Genomic DNA, 20,476 nt, shown 5'->3' with positions numbered 1-20,476 from the left:
GCGGGGGGGGCAGAGGAGAGGTAAGACTGAGGCTAGGAGGTGAAAAGTGAAGCCAGATGAGGAGGGGAATGCGGGCAGATGGACCTGGGTGAAAGGAATACACAAAGGAAGAAGAATAGGTGTGTATGGGAGGACAGTATTAAGGGTGAGTTAACTGAAATATGAAAATTCAATATATATTGGACTGCAAGTTACCCAAGAGGAGTATGGGTTGTCCAATCTGTGCTTAGCCTCTCTCCATCAGGATCCACCAGCCAGCCTCTGTCCAATCTCCAAACCCCCGATGTTCTACTATATACAGGCAAAACTACTTGTTCCCTTTCAGTCCTAATACAAGGTCTCAATCTCAATTGTCATCTTAAATCTTTTATTTCCACAGCTTCAGCTTGAATTCTTTCAGAATTCTGTTTCTGTTCAATGTGCTATACATTGTCTGAATCACTTAAGTGCAAATGTTATTTTGTTCCATATAAGTAATTCTACTGCTCAAGTCTTTCCCGTTCCCTCCAGTACCTGCTCCCTCAATGGTTTTAACATCCTTTTGTAATGTTAACTTCTCTTTCAGGGTACCCGATTGTCCTTATATCATCTAATTTTAAAGCTATTTGTCAACCTGCTTTTTATTTTTATTATTTCATTAATCAGTAACAAAATAATGTGGCAGGATGAAACAACAATTTATGCTATCACCTCACATCAAGAAACTGGGATTCAATCTTCTGTCTATGCAGACTTTTCCCATTTTCTCCCTGGTTTCCTCAGGGTACCCTAGCTTCCTCCCACACCACAAATATATGCTGACAGGTTAAATGACTGCTATAAATTATCCATTAAATTCATTCATGCCAAAAAGAATCAAAGGAGAGTTGATGGCCCTGTGCAAAAGACTGAAGATTGCAGATGTACAAGGAGATAAAGAGAGAGGAATGCGATTAATGGCGATGCTCTCCTGGAAACCAGCATGAACTGAAAGGGCTGATTGACCTCTCTCTGTGTTGTTATAAGGTGGAAAAAAAATAAACTGATTATGGTTTATTTTGCATTTCCACTTTAATATTAGCACATATTCTAATGAGGGCAGAATGTTCCTGCTGATATATTCTGTCTTCTCTTGAATTGTTTTTCCTATTTTCCCAATCCACCTTACTTTTCATTATATTCTCCTTTCAGACTGATTTTCTTTCTGCCTGCACCTTTAAGCAGCAAATTAACTATCACTTTGTTTCCAAGGACTCTTCACCATTTTTTGAGATATTTGTGTGTCATGTAGTACTTAACCACATCTTTAAGGTTACCAAAAATCCTTCCATGTAACAGAGAAATCCCTTGATAAAAGTCAGCTTTATCCTTTCTTCTCTTTGTTAACACTCTACCTATCACCACTCTGCTGTCCTTTTTCAGTTTTTCTATTCTAGCTCACGTTCATTGATGGCATAAGCATACATACACGGGGTAAAAACATCATGAAAATCAGCATTTTGTTACAGCAGTACTACATTACACCAATCTTAAATTATTAAATATTTTGATTGATAATGCAACATTTAAATGTTATTATGTGTTTAATTAAACAGGTAATCCAGTTTGCTAGATAGGTAAGTTAATAGCCTTGTGGAGGATCTTGAGATAACAATGGTGCTTGCAATTAGAAAACCTTTTCCCAGATTATACTTGTCAAAAGGTATTAAATCCAACTTTAATGTGTGTTAAGGTTTCATCATTCTTATCCCCAAGAGTTTTTTTATCAAGTTTTATATATGTTTTCAATACAACAAATAATGATTCAAGTGTAAAACAACTAAATAACAAACAGATCAAGTGAATAGAAAGCATTAAATTATATCCATCATGGAAGTTCCCAATTATGGCACGATTTTGTACATTAAAATGTGTAAGAATAGTTGGGCATTATTATATCCCACACAGAACAAATTTGTAGTTCTATCAGGAGTTAAAAGTTAATCTATTTTTCTTTTCAAAAATTTATTTGGTACACCAAGATAACAAACTTAATAATTTTTAATTATTTACCTGCACTAAGAGCAGTTACAAGTTAAAACAATAAAGATCATTTAAATTCCAGAAATATGAGAATATTAATTATGCAATAAACAACACAAATCTTACCCTTTCCTGAAGCACTGGGGTTTGTCTTGCTAACGTCATCAGCACGTGCATCTTTCAGCAAATCAGAAGTTCCATCCACATTCTCATCATGGCTGTCATATTGTTCTTCAATAATAACATCAGGACTCTCCACAACCATATTAACTTTATCCTGATCTGGAAGAGCCTCAGAGCTAACATTAATAATTTCACCAGGCACATCAGATTGAGCAGGTGCATTAGCTTCTAAGCTATTCCTCTCTGGCACAATAATCTGCAAAAATACAAAAAAAAAACACAAAATAATACTGAATTTAATCAATAGAGATCAAACACCATTACCTAAATTACAATTAACTTCACAAAAGTACTGAGTAATAGAGAATCAGGGCCAAATTAAAATCTGAGTGTAAAATAAATGGGTATTCAAGTCATTGAATCATACAGCATGAAAACAGCCCCTTCAGCACAACTCATCAATGCCAATCAAGGTACCTATCTGAATTAATCCCATTTGTGTGTGTTCAGCCCATATCCCTCCAAACTATTAAAAATTATAATTGTATCTATCAATTACAGAGCAATACAGAACAGAAACAGGTCCTTTGGCCCACCTACTCTGTGCTGAACTATTATTCTGCAGAGTCACATCAACCCACATCTGAACTATAGCCCTCTATACCACCGCCCCCATCTGTGGTTTTAACCAAACTTTTCTTAAAAGTTGCAATCAAACATTCTCTTAAATGTCGCAATCCACCACTTCAACTGGCAGCTCATTCCACAATCACACCACCCTCTGAGTGAAGAAGCTCCCCCTCAAGTCCCCCTTAAATATTGTATCTTTCACCTTTAACCTTCGGCATCTAGTTCTGGTCTCATTCAACCTCAAAGGAGAAAACCTGCTTGCATTAACCCTATCTATACCCTCAATCAAGTCAAGTTTATTGTACGTCTAGTGCTGTACGACAACGCTGTATACCTCTAACAAATCTCCTACGCTCCCAGGAATGAAGTCCTAACCTATTCAATCTTTCCTTATAATTCGAGTCCCAGCAACATACTCATAAATTTTCTCTGTACTTTTTCAATCTTATTGATAGCTTTTCTGCAGGTAGGTGACCAGAACTCTAAATTACACAATACTCCAAATTTGATCTCACCAACGTCTTATACAACTTTAACATAACATCCCAACTCTTATACTCTGATTTATGAAAAACAAATTCTATCACTTCCTCAGCAGCTTGTTCCATATATCCTCCTCTGACTGTGTGAAAATCTTTTCCTCCAACCTAAGTGTCTGCCCTTGAGTTTTCGACCCCCAACCCTGAGAGACTGTGACAATCCACCCTCTCCCTACACCCTTTAAAATGGTTTACCACTCCAAGGTCAGCCCTCATCCTCTTCTGCGCCAAGAAAATCATTCCCAGCCTATCCAGTCTCTCCTTACAACTGAAGCCCTCTAGTCCTGGCAACATTCTTCTGAATCATTTCAGCACCCTTTTCAGCTCATTAATATCCTTCCTATAGCTAGCTGCCAAGAACTGCACAAAATATTTTAAGTGTGGGCTTGCCAACATCTCACAATATGTAATATGACAGCCCAACGTTTGTACTCAGTGATCTGGCCATGAAAGTAGACTAGCCATATCTCTTCTTCTTCAACCTGTATACATGTATACCACTTTCAGGGAACTATATGCTGATATCCCGAGGTCTCTGTTCTACAACATCCTCCAGCATTTGTCATTCACTGTGTACTTGCCATTTGCTGTGCATGTTCAATCCTGGTTTAAAATCCCATAGCATATGGCTTCACACTTCTCTGAGTTAAAGTCCATCTGCCATTCCAATTGATTTAGATCCTTTTGTAACTTTACTTAATATTCTTCACTGTCCACCATACAAACAATTTTGGATTCATCTGTAAACTTACTAGAAAATGCCGACTACATTCTCACTTAAGTCATTAATGCAGGTGACAAACAACAGGAGGGCCAGCGTGGATCCACTGATCTCACGTTTCCCATCTGAAAAACAAGCCTCCATTACCACCCTCTGACTCCTTCTACCAAGCCAATACTTTATCCGATTGGCTAGTTCGTCCTGAATTCCATGTGATCTAACCTTCCAGACCTGATCAAAGATCTTGTAAAAGTCCATGTAAACAATGTCTACCACCCTGCCTTCATCAATCTTCTTGGTCATCGCTTCAAAACTTCAAATTCCCATGCTCAAAGCCATGCTGACTATTCCTAACCAGCCTTTGCCTTTCCAAATACAAGTGGATCCTGTCTCACAGAATTTTCTCCATTAACTTTCCTATCTCTTACGTTAGGCTCATCGGTCCAGAGCTCTCTGGCTTATCTTGGCAGTCTTCTTGAACGAAGGCATAACATTAGTCACCCTCCAATATTTAGGTATCTTTCTGTGACCAATGAAGATACAACTATCTCAGCCAGGGCCTCAGCAATTTCTTACCTGACGTCACAGAGTCCTGGATATACTTTGTCAAGCCCTAGGGACTTATCAACCTTTATGCACTTTAAAACTACCAGCACATTTGCTTTTATACGTTTCAATGCATCACTATTCTCTTCCTTGCATTCTCAAGCTTCCATAACCTTCTCCAAGGTAAATACAGATGAGAAATTTCCATCTCAGATCTTGCTCTTCTCACGTGGCTTCGCAAATAGACAACACTGATTGTTAAGGGCACCTGCTCACTATCTAATCACCCTGTTGCTCTTAATATACTTATAGACTCTTGTAAAATTCTCCTTTACCTTATGTGCCAGAGCCATCTCATGTTCTCTTTATGTCCTCCTGATTTTGTCATCCCTCCCCCTCCTGTCTTCTCCTATCATTTTGGATCTCCCCCTCCCACTTTCAAATCTCTTACTAGCTCTTCTTTCAATTCGTCCTGACGAAGGGTCTCAGCCCAAAACGTCAACTGTACCTCTTCCTAGAGATGCTGCCTGGCCTGCTGCGTTCACCAGCAACTTTTATGTGTGTTCCTACATCCCTTATACACCTCAAGGAATTTCACTGCTTATGTTGATAAATACTTCCTTCTTCATCCTGAGCAGCATGTCATATTCCTTCATTAACCAGTGTTTCCTAATCCTGCTAACCCCTTGCCCTTCACTCTTAGAGCACGGTGTTGGCCCAAAACTCTGCCTCTCTCACTTTTAAAAGCTTCCTCCTTGCTAGATGTCACTTTACTTGCAAACAGCCTCTGCCAAACAACCTTTGCGAGTTCCTGTCTAATGCCATCAAAATTAAACTTGCTCCAATTTAGGACTATTAACATGAAATAGTCCTTTTCTCCTGTGACTACTTTAAAACAAATACAGTTATGAACAATGGACCAAAACGTTCCCCCACATCAATCAACTGGCCAGCCTCATTTCCTATCAGGAAGTCGCGTGTAATCCTTCTCTGCTAGGGTCATCTACATACTGTTTCAGAAACTTTCCTAGACACACTTAACAAATTCTGCCCCATCTAATCCATTAGCACAAAATTTGTTCCAGTTAACACTAGGAAAGGTGAAATCATCTACTATGATGATCCCATTTCCTAACTTTCTAACCAGAAGACCACAATCTGTGCGGATTGGTGATAACATATCCTCCTTGCTGACAATTAACACCGGCACACCTCAGGGGTGTGTGCTTAACCCACTGCTCTACTCTCTATATACACATGACTGTGTAGCTAGGTATAGCTCAAATACCATCTATAAATTTGCTGACAATACAACCATTGTTGGTAGAATCTCAGGTGGTGACAAGAGGGCATGCAGGAGTGAAATATGCCAACTAGCAGAGTGGTGCTGCAGCAACAACCTGGCACTCAATGCCAGTAAGACGAAAGAGCCGATTGTGGACTTCAGGAAGGGTAAGCAAAGGAACACATACTAATCCTCATAGAGGGATCAAAAGTGGACAGAATGAGCAGCTTCACGTTCCTGGGTGTCAAGATCTCTGAGGATCTAACCTGATCCCAACATATCGATGTAGTTATAAAGAAGGCAGGACAGCAGCTATAATTCATCAGGAGTTTGAAGAGATTTGGTATTTTGACAAATACACTTAAGAACTTCTATAGATGTACCGTGGGGAGCATTCTGACAGGCTGCATCACTGTCTGGTATGGGGGGAGGGTGTGATGGTGGGGGGGGGGCTACTGCACATGACCAAAAGAAGCTGCAGAGGGTTGTAAATCTAGTCAGCTCCAGCTTGGGTACTAGCCTACAAAGTACCAGGACATCTTCAGGAAGTGGTGTCTCAGAAAGGCAGCGTCCATTATTAAGGACCTCCAGCACCCAGGGTATGCCCTTTTCTCACTGTTACCATCAGGTAGGAGGTACGGAAGCCTGAAGGCACACACTCAGCGATTCAGGAACATCTTCTTCCCCTCTGCCATCCGATTCCTAACTGGACATTGAACCCTTGGACACTACCTCACTTTTTTAAAAAATATACAGTATTTCTGTTTTTGCATGTTTTTTTTTAAAAATCTATTCAATATATGCATACTGTAATTGAATTACTTGCATATTTATTACAGGTTTCCCCTGCTATCCGAAGGTAGAGCGTTCCTATGAAACGGTTCGTAAGCCAGAATGTCATAAAGCGAAGAAGCAATTACCATTTATTTATATGGGAAAATTTTGTGAGCGTTCGCAGACCCAAAAATAACCTACCAAATCATGCCAAATAACAAATAAAACCTAAAATAACAGTAACATATAGTTAAATTAGGAATGATATGATAAATACACAGCCTAGACAAAGTAGAAACACTTTTCCACAATCATTGCCTCCACTGTTCTCTGTAGCGAAAATCTCACGCAAGCGCTCGCGGCAAAAACACTCTCTCCAGTAACCTTTAAGCTATGAAGCTGCCAAATCATACCAAATAATACATAAAAATACACAGCCTATATAAAGTAGAAATAATGTATGGACAGTGTAGTATCACTTACGGGAATCAGGAAGACAGTGCCGAGCACACTGATGATGGTGTGTTAGGCCGAGTCGTCGAAGGATGGGGTGGTGCAGTGGCCCCCACCCTCCGGGCAGCGAACCAATACCGATCCGCGAAGCATGCAGGGTTCCAGCGGTAGCCGGGACGCACCCAGCACATCTTTAAGAAAGAAGCCGAAATAAACAAGCTAATTAATTAGGTGCTGCCCGGCACGTAATTAATTAGCATGTTTATTTCGGCTTTTTTCTTAAAGATGTGCTGGATGCCTCCCGGCTACCACTGCATTCTCCGCGAATCGGTATCTGTCCGCGGCCCGGGGGGTTGGGGTGGTGGGACACTGGGGTGTCAGCTCATCGTCGTCTATTTCCATTAGGACAGGCAGCTCATCTTCTCCTATGACTGCCGGCCTCGATGTCAAAGGTCGAGGTTCATTGTCTGCTGTGGCTCATGTAGAAGGCTTAAAAAATGACAGTACTGTATGCTTGACTGCTGAGCCTCGCGAATTTTCTATCATACAGTTCTTTGTAAACCACCTTGCAAATATGCCCTAAACCGACATACCTTTCAAAATTAAAGTCGTACTTTATCATTGCAGCGAAAATCTCACGCAGTTGCTTCACGTTCAGTTCCTGGACAACTTCACTTTCGCTACTGCATTCGGTTTTAATTGTTATCCTTTCCTCTTCCAATTGCATCAGCTCTTCATCTATCAGTTCTTGGTCATGAGATGCTAAAACCTCTTCAACATCATCTTCGTCAACTTCCACAAGCAAAACTCACTTTGTCCTTACTTTGTTCACCACGATCAAAACGCTTAATTATGTCTAGTTTTACACTAAGCGTAACACCCTTACGAGCTCTTTCAAGCTTTTCCGATACCTTAGAACTCATCTTGCTAACGGCTGCTCACAGGCACGAGTTTAAGCAATGCTGGCAAGAATGCTGTTCCGAACCGGGAGGAGAGCGGCTGCTCGGGGCGCACGCTGATTTTTTTTCCCACGCACTGCCTTTTTTCGCGCACTGCTTTTTTCACGCACTGCCTTTTTTCGTAACAGTGAAAATACCTTCTGTTAGCGAAAACAGGGAACTAATGTAGGTCTTTCATAACAGTGAGGTTTCGTAAAGCGAGCGTTCGAAAAGCGGGGGACACTTGCATTATTTTAATTTTATCTTTTTTCTCTTCTATATTATGTATTGCATTGAACTGCTGCTGCTAAGTTAACAAATTTCACATCACGTACCAGTGATAATAAACCTGATTCTGATTCTATTATTCCCATGCTTATCTAAATCTCCCTACATATTCCCTTTAACCTTCAGAGGACTTGTTGAATGGACTCAATAGTGATCACTTAATTCTTATTTCTAAATTTTATCCATACAACCTCACTGGATGATCCTGTAGGAATATCCTCTCCAAATACTGCAGTGAAAAAACATATTGTGACATTGAACATCGGGTTAAAATATGTTGACCGACGCCAACATTTCCATAACAATGTATCAGCGACTACCAGTTCTGAAATTTGTGCAAACTGGCACCTCAATTATCAGAATTATGCTTAGATGCTGAACACTGCATGGAGTCCAGTAAGGAAGCATTAACTAATTAAGTCCACCAGTAACTGTTATGGGGAATCTGCATCAGGCTAAAGCTGAAATGCACTTGGACGGCAAAGGCTGATTGGAGGAAGAATTGTTAAGTTTAAGGTAATTTATTTATAAGATTTAAATAATCCCATTCAATATAGTATTTTAAAGCTATAAGTGTTTTAAATAGTTTAGTGATTTGGTTTCATGTTTAGTTTTTTCATTGACATAAGAACATAAAAAATATAAGCAGGAATAGGCCACGTGCAGCAAACAGATGGGCCAAATGGCCTGATTCTGCTCCCATGTCTTCTGGTTTGGTGCATTTTAAGTTAACTGCACTAGAGCTTGAAGAGCAACCATACCTAAAGAGGGCCAACTGATTTGCTCCTTCAGCAAACTGGGTCCCTAGCATAGTAGACGCAGGTCAAGCTGGACAATCTTCTATTCAAATACATTAATAGATTGGAATATTGAAGCTCCCTTGAACTTGTATAATGAAGGAACATTCTCAACTAAATGTTTCACTACTTGAGCAACACAGAGGACATGAACTAAAACAGAGATGATCTTCAGACAGAGAGACACACACAGACACACACACACACACAGAGTATTTCACATCAACTGCAGATGCTGCCTGAATTGTTTCATTTTCTGTTTCATTTCAGATTTCACGCAACTGCAAATCTGATATGTCAACTGCAAATTTGATTTTGTCAAATGAACTGCTGTAGCTGCCAAGTATTAGAGCACCCTTGAAGTTTAAACATAAGCTTATGTACCTGACTCAGTTCCAACAGAGCAGGGCAAATTTAAAGGTCTTGGTCATGCATTTTAATTGTCTTTAGTTTGTGTTGATTAGATTCACAGTGTGGGATTGATATGACTGCAGATGCCAATTCTCTTGTGCACAATAACATAAGATCCCCAAATGGGAGCAATTGTCAGTTTTGTCGCTGGAGACTGCTTTGGCCGAAGTCACGTTGAACCAGTGTAACAAAGCATAAATTTTCAGCCAATTTAATGCCAAAAATATGAAGAAAAATGTCTGTGTAATAAAAGGTGATCCACATCCAGACTCCTTCAGTGCAAAAATCACAAGGCTTAGAAATAGATCTGGACAGAACAGAACTTTTCCTCAGCAGGTTAACTGGAAGGAACTATGCATAGTCTCCAATGTTAGGCAGCAACATTCAACCATTCAATAATGCTCCTAACTAAAATGTTAACTTTGGGTTCAAATGTAACATTTTTAAAAGGTCAATTGTGGTCTAAGATTGTAACTGATGCTAATAAATATGTTCAAATAGTGGAAAATCTTGTATCGTTGGAGTCAGTGTGAGGCATTCCCAAAATTCAGTTAGGTAAAGAATTTAATGGTGTTAGTCCAGTGCTGACCAAGTTGGAATGTTAGAGTTAATGCCACTTCCATACAGCTAAGCCTTTATCGTTTCAGATGAAGGATGAGAAGTTGGGTACAGCCATAGAAATGCTGTAGATAAGTTGCTGTGGTGTAGAATTTGCTATTTGCAGAATGCAGTAACAATGAAGGTCATAAATATGTCAGATATCTTGGATGAATCTGAACATCTTGGCTGCCAAAACTACATTCATTAATATAGTTGAAAAGAATATTACATCCTTCATTGTACCTTGTGAATGTTAAAGTGAGATGACCAATTGCTTTGACACTGAATACCCAACTTCTAATCTACTTGACATAATATATACTATATTCAAGAAGTTCCAATTTCTGATTGATAGTGACCCTCAGGAAGATAACTATCCAAAATTCAGAGATAGTAATACTATCAAGCTTCATGCCAAAATGGTTGGACTCTCTCCTGCTAGGGACTGGTCATTGCCTTGGAGTTGTGCAATTTGAATGCTATATGACAGATATTGCTGTAATTCATGATGCAGTTTAGATCTTGCTGTGTGCATACACAGACTGATTAATTATATCTGAAATTGCAAATGGAGTGGAAATACAATTTCAGTGAACATTTCTGATTTCATGATAGAGGGAAGATTATTGACAGTGAGCATTGGATAGTGCCTTGAAAAAGTGTTGTGGTTTTCTACTTGACTCATTGTCAGTATTTTTAGACAACATCAACTTACAAGTATAGAGCATCTTTAGCTGAGTAAAGTCCAATCTGGAATAACAAAATCTGAAACAAGGCAAAGACGATCGTCAGTAAAACAATTTAAAATTTTGCCAGAATAATAGCACTGAAGGCAGACGCTTCCAGGGTCAAGAAAATTCATGGTACATGTTTATGACCCTGAATGCAAATCAATAACTTAAAAGGGTAAAGTTGGGGGGATAATATTTAAGAATCAAGGTTTATAGGAGTAGGAGCCCAACTGAAATGTGTAAAATTGTAAAACTGATTTCTGATAGTTCCTATAAAGTTAATTGCACAAAAGCAACAGCTTGTATTGGATCACAATTCTAGCTGACTCAGCAAGTACCAATTATTCTTCTACAAAAATTACCAAAAACCTTATCTGTGGAACACACTTTGTGGCAAATAAGTGAATATAGAAAATTCCAGTATTTAAAGGTGTTTTGTGATCATATGGTTTCACTTGATGGCAATTTTAAAGATGTAGATTTGCAAAGGAAGCAGAGAATTCATATCTATTCCACTGTAAAAGTTCAAGCTAACGTTGGTTAGAGCATAACAGTTTGCACAATGCTTTACAACACAATCATTCACTGATGAGGTTCAATATTCCCACCACTGGATGCAAGGAGTTTGTACATTCTTTCTGTGACTGCACAAGTTTCTCCAAATGCTCCAGTTTTCACCCACATTCCAAAGACAGACAGTTAGGGTCAGCGTTAGTTAGTTGTGGGCTTGCTATGTTAGGGCCGCAAGTGTAGTGACAATCCCCAGACTGCTGATCGTTGACACAAAAATTACCCATTTCACGAGATGCTTCAGTGTCTCGATGTACATGTGGCAAATAAAGCTAAGCCTTATTCAGCTGACAGATACAGTCCACTAAAATGCTGAAGAAATTTGTAACTGTTGGTAATAAAATGTCATCTAATAAAACTAATTTCACAGAAAAATATTAGGAGTGTCCATATATGATCAAGTAAATATCAGAATCAAAACAGAGATAAAGCAGATTTAAATCTATCTCAAAATGCTTCAAATTAGAGATGTTAATTTGCAGCTTAGTATACACAAACAAAAAAAAACTCTACCAATTGATTCAACAAAGTGTTGTCTGTACAGATATTTCCCCTTTAAGAGAAATTCAACACAAATGACTTCTGAACGCAGGCCATTATTCCTATTAGTATGAAGTTCCAATACCTTAATGAAGCCCAGAATACATGCATTTTAAGCACATTTTACAAGCTCAGCAAAGAAACAAAGCAAAACACTGTTGAAGAAATTTATATGTAAGCCAAAAAAAGCAATAACTTTCCACAGTTCACTTTAGCTTCTGGCAATAGTTCTTTCCCGTAAAAGTTCGATTTTAAATCTGTCATATTAAATATCAATTTATGGAAGTTCCCAAGGGCACTCATATAGTGGGAACTTCCTTTTGGTGGTCTGCTCTAAATTACAGTAGCATTTGTTTATTATTTATTGGTATCAATAACTTATTACACTTGATAGACTTGGCCTCATACAAACTTCTAATTCACTTGTTGGGAACATTTTCACAAGCTATAGCCCTGTTGCAGAGCTTTGACCCGAAACATCAATTCCTTCCCTCCCCCACATGCTGTAGAACCCATTGAGTTCCTCCGGTTTGTTTTTTTGCTCCAGACTCCAGCATCTGCAGTCTCTTGTGTTTCCACTTTGCTGTTTGTATCTTGATGGACATGGATAATTTACTAAGCATGGCTGGACAACGACTTGCACTTACATAATATTCAAAATACTATTCCGTACAGTATCTATCACTTCTGGGTGCAAACTTAGTTTTTGGATTCATTACAGGTTAGTTGATTTGTTAAAATGTTAATGTCAAACACTTGGAGCTTTTCTGTACACTGTAATATTTATTAACTTTATTACAATTATGATGAAAATTGCAGCCATGAAAAGCTGGGTATGTTGAACAGGAACTAATATGGCTGCACACTCGGCTTTGAAAGAAATGCTTGAAGTATTCCAATGCTATTGCAGTCTAACCCCTGAAGAATCTCTGGAGCATTGAGTTATCAATTTAAAAGTGTGTCTTTAGCATATCAGGTGAAGCATCACCAGTTCATTCTCAGAATCACAGCCAGCTAGCTGAAAATGGTAAACATTTTGAGATTCTGAAGATGCTGAAAATCCAGAGCAATACATTCAAAATGCTGGAGGAACTCAGCAGGTCAGGCAGCATCTATGAAAATTAATAAATGGTCACTGTTTCAGGCCTGGAAAGAAAGGGGGAGGGGGAAGAGAGAGAAGCTCGAATACAAAGCTGTGGGAGTGGAAACAGTACAAGCTACAAGGTCATAGGTGAAGTCAAGTGCGTACGGGAGTTGGGATGAAGTAAGGAGCTGGGAAGCTTTAGGAGGAAAAGGTAAAGGGCTGGAGTAGAAGGAACTTGATAGAAGTGGAAAGTAGACCATGGGAGAAAGGGAAGGAGGAAGGGTAACGGAGGAGGGGGTGATAGGCAGGTGAGGAGAACAGAAGGGGAGGGGAGCCAGAATAGATCATGGAAAAAGAGAGAGAGGGGGGAAAAATTGCAGGAAGTTAGAGAAATTGACTTTCATGCCATCAGATTGGATGCTACCCAGACGGAATATGAGGTGTTGCTCCTCCAACCTGAGAGTGGTCTCACCTTGGCAGGATCTTCAATGAAATCCTACCACCAAACAACGTTTCTCCCACCCCTCCCGCCACATTCTCCACTTTATGCAGGGATCACTCCCTCCATGATTCCCTTGTCCATTCATCCCTCACCACTATTTTCCCTCCTTGCACTTAACGCTGCAAGTGCAGGAAGTGCTATACCTGCTCATTCACCTCCTACTTTACCTCCATTTATGACCCCAAACAGTCCTTTCAGGTGAGGCAATACTTCACTTGTGAATCTGTTGGGATTGCCTACTGTATCCAGTGCTCTCAATGCAGCCCCCTCTACATTGGTGAGACCGGATGTAGACTGGGGGACCTTCGCTCTATCCACTAAGAGCAGGATTTTGCAGTGGCCAACAGTTTTAGTTCCAATCCTCATTCCGACATGTCCGTCCATGGCCTCCTCCAGTGCCACAATGAGGCCACTCTCATGTTGGAGGAACAATACGTCATATCCTGCCTAAGTAGCCTTCAACCTGATGGTACGAGCATTATTTTCACCAACTTTCAGTTAATTTCCCCCTTCCCCTTTCTTCAATTCCCCACTCTGGACCCCCTCTTTCTTTTCTCTTTACCTCATCAGCCTATCACCTCCTCTTGCTGCCCCTCCTCCTTCCCTTTTGCACATGGCCAGCTCTCCTTTTCTATCAGGTTCCTTCTTCCCCAGCCACTTACCTTTTCCACCTGTCACCTCCCAGCTTCTTACTTCACGCCTCCCCCACCCACCTGGCTTTACCTATCACCTTCCACAGCCTGTCCTCCTTCCCCTCCCCCCCACCTTATTTTTGCTCCTTCCCCCTTCCTTTCCAGGATTTTGGCCCAAAATGTCGTCACTTATTCATTTCCATACCTGTTGAGCTCTTTCTGCATTTTGTGTGTATAACTCAAAATGGTAGAGCCCATGAAAAGAAACTCTAATGTGTTGCCAATCCCTTAATTCCCATTATTCATCAAGGTGATCAATAAAGGCCAATTGAAAGGTTCACAGTGCAAGCTCCCATTTCCCTATCATCCTCCAGAATTTAGTTTTTGTATTTTGGCAAGGTGCCAGTAAGGATGAAAGCAAATGGATGATGATAATTTGAAAATGTAATAGATGAGTATTGGGAGTGTTCACTTAGTGATCCTCATTTCTCTTGCTTAAAGTCACTTGGGGTAAGATGTTCTGGTTCGTACTAGAGTAAGGAATGATGAGGTTTCAAGGTATAGAAGAAAAAGTGACAAATCTAAACAATCTGCAAAGTCAGACAACCAGAGCAATGGCCTGACTGTGGTTTGGGCAAAGTCAAACAACCAGAGCAATGGTTTGACTGTGTGTACACAGTCTTGCCTGAAAACATTATCAGATGTTTGTTCATTGGCTATGCTTATAGCAACACAGCGGTTCTTCATATGTTCTACAGCTATGCACAGGCTCCTGGCTAAAGTTATGAAGCATCTCTGGGACGGGAAGTTAGACAGTTTTCTCTCATGATCCAGTTAGATGTCCTATTTGGAATAAAGGTGAAAAAGAAAATTGGCAGAGGATAGAGATCACAGAACAGCAACAAAGCATGCTTGTAGTTGTAAAGCAATTGTTAGTTGAAGAAAGCCTTTTTGACTGCTGAAAATTGCATGTACTTATGTATTATCCCTCATGGTGTGCATTAAGTAAATTTCTCCAGTAACATTTCGACAGAATATTTCTAAATAAAGCAGAAACAATTTAAAGAATCCCCTTCAGGATTTTTCAATACTTCACAATGACCTAAAATGATACCAGTGGATACAAACCATATTTCACAAGTTTCTTCTTATTCCAATGGAGCATTAGCCAATTATCTTAAAATAAATTATTTAACACTTAAATAAAATGAGATAGAGAATGAAATTATTTAGAATAAAATATAATTTTATTCTTAAGAACGAATAATATGCACTTAAATTTCATTCAACATAGAATTTGTAAAGAACACTGAATTTATACATGGCTTGCAGATGTCCGTTATCTATTACAGTAATAAAGGAAACCTGTTAAGTTAACTGTTCTACTCCACCCAATAACATTTCTCTGTGATTCCGGTATTAAAAGATCAGAGCCTTGCCACCCTATCTCATTTGTCACTTTCAGGATAAATGTCTGAACTCAGTCCTATTTTAAATCACATCACAACACTGACAAAGCAATTTCCCTTTCCTGGGTTTTGTTTCTCTGAAAGATTTTTCATACAAGCTCCACACCCAAATACTCATTTGTTTATTGTAGAATGTTGTCAAATTTGTTACACCCATGGAAATAGATTGCAAAAGTCTACAAATTATGATGAACGTTCACGGAACACTTCATTTCCCAAATAAAACTTAATTCAATCTAGCTCATAACTGTTCATTATCTTCTAATACTAATTTATCCACCCTTCCTGTTCAGAGAGTCCAAAATGTTCAACTCTTCTATCAGTATAGATATGCAGATACTGAATCACAAACAAGAGAAAATCTGCAGATGTTGGAAATCTGAGCAACACACACAAAATGCTGGAAAAACTCAGCAGGTCAGGCAGTTTTTTTCCTAGATGTTGCCTAGCCTGCTGAGTTCCTCCAGCATTTTGTGTGTGTTGATGTAGATATTGACTGGAGTTGGTGCACAACTTCTAAAACATTCTGACAAACTATTCAAAAATTTCATAAAACAATCAATGAAAAAGTTATTCTCAGAATAAATGTTCTTAGGCAGCTCCTCAGGATCAAGAATAGCTTGCTTCCAATTCAGTTTTAGTAGTTCCAAGTTGACTGATAAAGTCAACATGAGAAACAATGACTCTTTCACAAAGAGGAAAAGTGCCTGATATCAAGTACCCTAGCATTTTGTGAGGTGGCATGCTCATAGGTCTCCTATATGACTCCAATACATGGACTCAAGATTCTCAAAATCATGTGAATGTCGCTTCTTCATTTCATGTAGTCACAGGCCAGAGATTCCCAAGACTCAGGGAGAAGATTCCCTTATGTTAAATACAACTCGTAGCAAGTCACTATGCCAGCCTGGTAATCTGTTTCAGTGAAAATGCCCATTTCACGAGCCCGGTGCAAATGATATAGCTTGATCAACAGAGCAGAGCTTCCAGTAGGATGGCGGCACACTCGGACACAACAGCTCCTCCGGGTCCATCCAAAGTGCATTTGTTCATTTCGGTCTTGGCCTGAAATATCGACTGTACTCTTTTCCATAGACGCTGTCTGAACTGCTGAGTTCTTCCAGCATTTTGTATGTGTTGCTTAGAATTCCAGCATCTACAGATTTTCTTTTGTTCATTCTGTGTCTTTTTTACAATCGCAAGTCACTGCCAAATACTAAGAAAATCAAGTACAGGTTGAGCATCCCTTATCTGAAATGCTTGGGGCCAGAAGTGTTTTAGATTTTGGATTTTTTCAGATTTTGGAATATACAATGAGATAGTTTGGGATACCATCAATTCCAACTCTGAATTTATGTACTATTGGTAAGGAGTTTTTGTCTTACATTTGGTCATCACACGTATGCACTTACCAGCAAAAAATATTACATAACGTAAATATAATGACAATATAATGTGTGCAGGGTAACAAAAAACAGTATAGCAGCATCGGGAGACTACCTGAATCAGCTGTTGAACAGTTGCATTTCAATCTCCAGCTACAATGCCGTGATTTGATTAGAAGGTTGTAGTACACTGTATTTACATTTTACTCTTTTTTTTAGGTTTTATGTAAGGTACAAAAACCAACCAGCATTGTAGACTTGTTCTGGTGTTAAGATTTTCATTAGTGACACTTTAAAAATTTAATGCCATTATGTATGATATAAAAACCATCAGCTTCATAGACTTGTTCTGGTACGAGATTTTCGTGATCACCAGATGCTTTAATAATTTAATGTTGTGTCTTTTCTTAAATTTCTCCAGGCAGTCTGCTGAATATCTACAATTATCTTCAAATTTCAGTTCATCATGATAGATCATCATACTGTTAAACAGCACATCTTCATTCCAACGCTGACAACAACAAAATTGACATCTTTGTTTCACTTCCCATTAATTTCTGTTCACTTCACATGTAAGATTACTTCTCAGAACTCTTTGTGGTGCTCAGAGACCTGCACTTCACCTTGTGGGATTTTCCCTATTGTAACATTATGTCAGCACTCAAAATTTTTTTTAAAAAATCAGATTCTGGAGGTTTCAGATTTTGATATTTCAGATTTGGGGTACTCAACCTGTACCGCAGGTCAATCGCATCCGTGAGTTGCTCAATAGCATTGGAGCTGGACTTAATGCATACCGTCGTTGTGTTGTCTCCTAAACCTGTTGTATACCACTGTGCCAAGGTGAACAGTCCAACAATCGATGCTATGATTGCCTTGGACGTTTTTATTGGGACTGCAAGACCCTGCTGGACATTGGTAAGATAGAATACTACACATCTGGTTCACTGGTTTATCGGAGAGACTGACAGCGGGGGAGCAGCATTGCTTCAGTCATGGCAAGGACGAGGACGAGGCCTAGGCCATGGGGTCACCTGTTGCAGCTGTCACGAGAGATGCAAAGGCTGTGTGGGAGAGCCTCTGTAGGGCGCACTGGAATCTGCACTGGTTGGGAGCTGGCTCCTCCCATCAGTGCTGCCCTCAGCCCGCCAGTGTTCGCTCAGTGGAAGAACAGGACAACATAAAATAAGTCTACAGTCATGCCACTCAGGAACTTGGACTATATTTTTTTTTCTTTGTGACTGTATGGTTTTCTGAAATCGTAACCATATGTCTATTTGTGCTATGCGTTAGTAATGCAATTTGCACTTTGACTCGGAAGAACTCAGTTTCGTTTGGCTATATTCATATATGGTTGAATGATAATTGAACTTGAACTTAAACTTCTACAAGTAGGGCCTCAATGCTGGGGTTGTTAGCTTTGGAAAGGACATTCATGTTAGCTCATTTACCTTTGTACTGAGTATTTTAGAGTATTTTGCAGAGACAGCATTGATAATGTCTTTTCAGTTGCCTATGGTGGCTGCTCTAAATTTTCCAGGACACTGAAGGACTATGCTACCTAGTATACTATGAACTTTGAGATTCTGAATTACAAATGTCCTTTTGCTGGCACTTTAAAGACAATGATTAATTTCATTATTGAAGTTTGCCTAGTGCTCCATTTCTCATACAATGCTGTAAAACGGGGACAAGTTGATAGATGGTCTTCGGTTTGCAAATGTTGCGTATGTATGCTACTCATACAGTTGTGAACAAATCAATGAAAGCCTGGAGCGTGGCCTCCATGCTTGCATACTAATATCAATATTGTACAGCAGCTGGACTAACAAGGTCGGAATGACCTTGGTGGCGAAGTGTAGCTGCCAAAAATTTAAGTTTCCCATTAGTTCTTAGGCTTAGTTCCAGTCCCACAGGAAGGCTGTTGGAAGAGAGGTGCACAACAGAGCTAGAAAGATTGAAAAAGTGTTCAATGTAATGATGCAGCCTTACTTGTTGCCAGATTTCACTAATATTGTGTGTTGTACATTCATAATTAAGCCTTCCATCGTGAACAAACAGTTCGTCAGGACCGTAGGACTCCTGACGAAGGGTCTCTGCCTGAAACGTCGACTGTACCTCTTCCTAGAGATGCTGCCTGGCCTGCTGCGTTCACCAGCAACTTTGATGTGTGAAGTGGAGATAACTTTCATATTCTCCAGAACACTGCAATCAATTATAATTTTACACCAACAAATCCAAAAATGCACTTTCAATTAACTGTGACAGTCTTTCATGTAGTACAATTATATGCTACATATCTAATCAGACACCTACACAAATAGTCTACACACTTACCCAGAGTTAATTATTCTATTATTAAAAATATACGTGACTAACAGATGCAGAAGCCAAATGGTATCATGTGGGGGAATAATGTTAATATGAAAAACAAAGTTAAAATTTTATCACTAATTACCATTATTACTTGATGTTAATTTCACAGGAGTAAACTTTCAAAATTTTCAACATAAAGCAGACATTAATTGACAATATATATTGCATATCAATACATTACTACGCATGATGTTTAATGGAGAAGGTGTGAGGTGTTTAATGAGGAAGGAAGTTTCTTGCGGCACAGTACTTGAAATGCTTTCACTTTACTTTACTGTCGCCAAACAATTGATACCAGAACGTACAATCATCACAGCGATATTTGATTCTGCGCTTCGCCCTCCCTAGAGTACTAATCGATAGTAAATATAGTAAAAATTTAAATTATAAATCATACATACAAAATAGAAAAGGGAAAGTAAGGTAGTGCAAAAAATCTGAGAGGCAGGTCCGGATATTTGGAGGGTACAGCCCAGATCCAGGTCAGGATCCGTTCAGTAGTCTTATCACAGTTGGAAAGAAGCTGTTCCCAAATCTGGCCGTACGAGTCTTCAAGCTCCTGAGCCTTCTCCCGGAGGGAAGAGAGACAAAAAGTGTGTTGGCTGGGTGGGTTGTGTCCTTGATTATCCTGGCAGCACTGCTCCAACAGCGTGTGGCGTAAAGTGAGTCCAAGGACGGAAGATTGGTTTGTGCTAGGCTGTGTTCACAATCTTCTGCAGCTTCTTCCAGTCTTGGACAGGACAACTTCCATACCAAGTTGTGATGCACCCTAGAAGAATGCTTTCTACAGTGCATCTATAAAAATTAGTGAGATTTTAGGAAACAGGCCAAATTTCTTTAGCTTTCTCAGGAAGTAAAGGCGCTGGTGGGCCTTCTTGGCAGTGAACTCTGCTTGGTCGGACCAAGTCAGGTCATTTGTGATACTGACCCCGAGGAACTTAAAAGCTTTTGACCTGTTCCACTTGCACACCACCAATGTAAATTGGTTCGTGCGGTCCGCTACTCCTTCTGAAGTCAACAACCAATTCCTTCATCTTGCTGATGTTGCGGGATAAGTTATTGTCTTCGCACCATGCCACCA

General features: G+C 39.6%; 1 protein-coding gene across 2 annotated transcripts in view; it reads right to left on the bottom strand.

The window, feature by feature from the left end:
- dis3l2 (DIS3 like 3'-5' exoribonuclease 2) overlaps window positions 1–20,476 on the bottom strand; it is a 344,361-nt gene that overhangs the window by 255,220 nt on the left and 68,665 nt on the right. For both annotated transcript variants that reach the window (XM_072255278.1, XM_072255279.1), the window contains one exon: window positions 2,128–2,380. In XM_072255278.1, coding sequence (XP_072111379.1) covers window positions 2,128–2,380 — 253 coding nt within the window. The remainder of the gene's footprint in view (window positions 1–2,127; window positions 2,381–20,476) is intronic.

The sequence above is a fragment of the Mobula birostris genome, chromosome 4 (assembly GCF_030028105.1).
Source record: "Mobula birostris isolate sMobBir1 chromosome 4, sMobBir1.hap1, whole genome shotgun sequence".
NCBI classification, from domain to species: domain Eukaryota; kingdom Metazoa; phylum Chordata; class Chondrichthyes; order Myliobatiformes; family Myliobatidae; genus Mobula; species Mobula birostris.
This window is presented reverse-complemented; position numbering and strand designations above follow the sequence as displayed.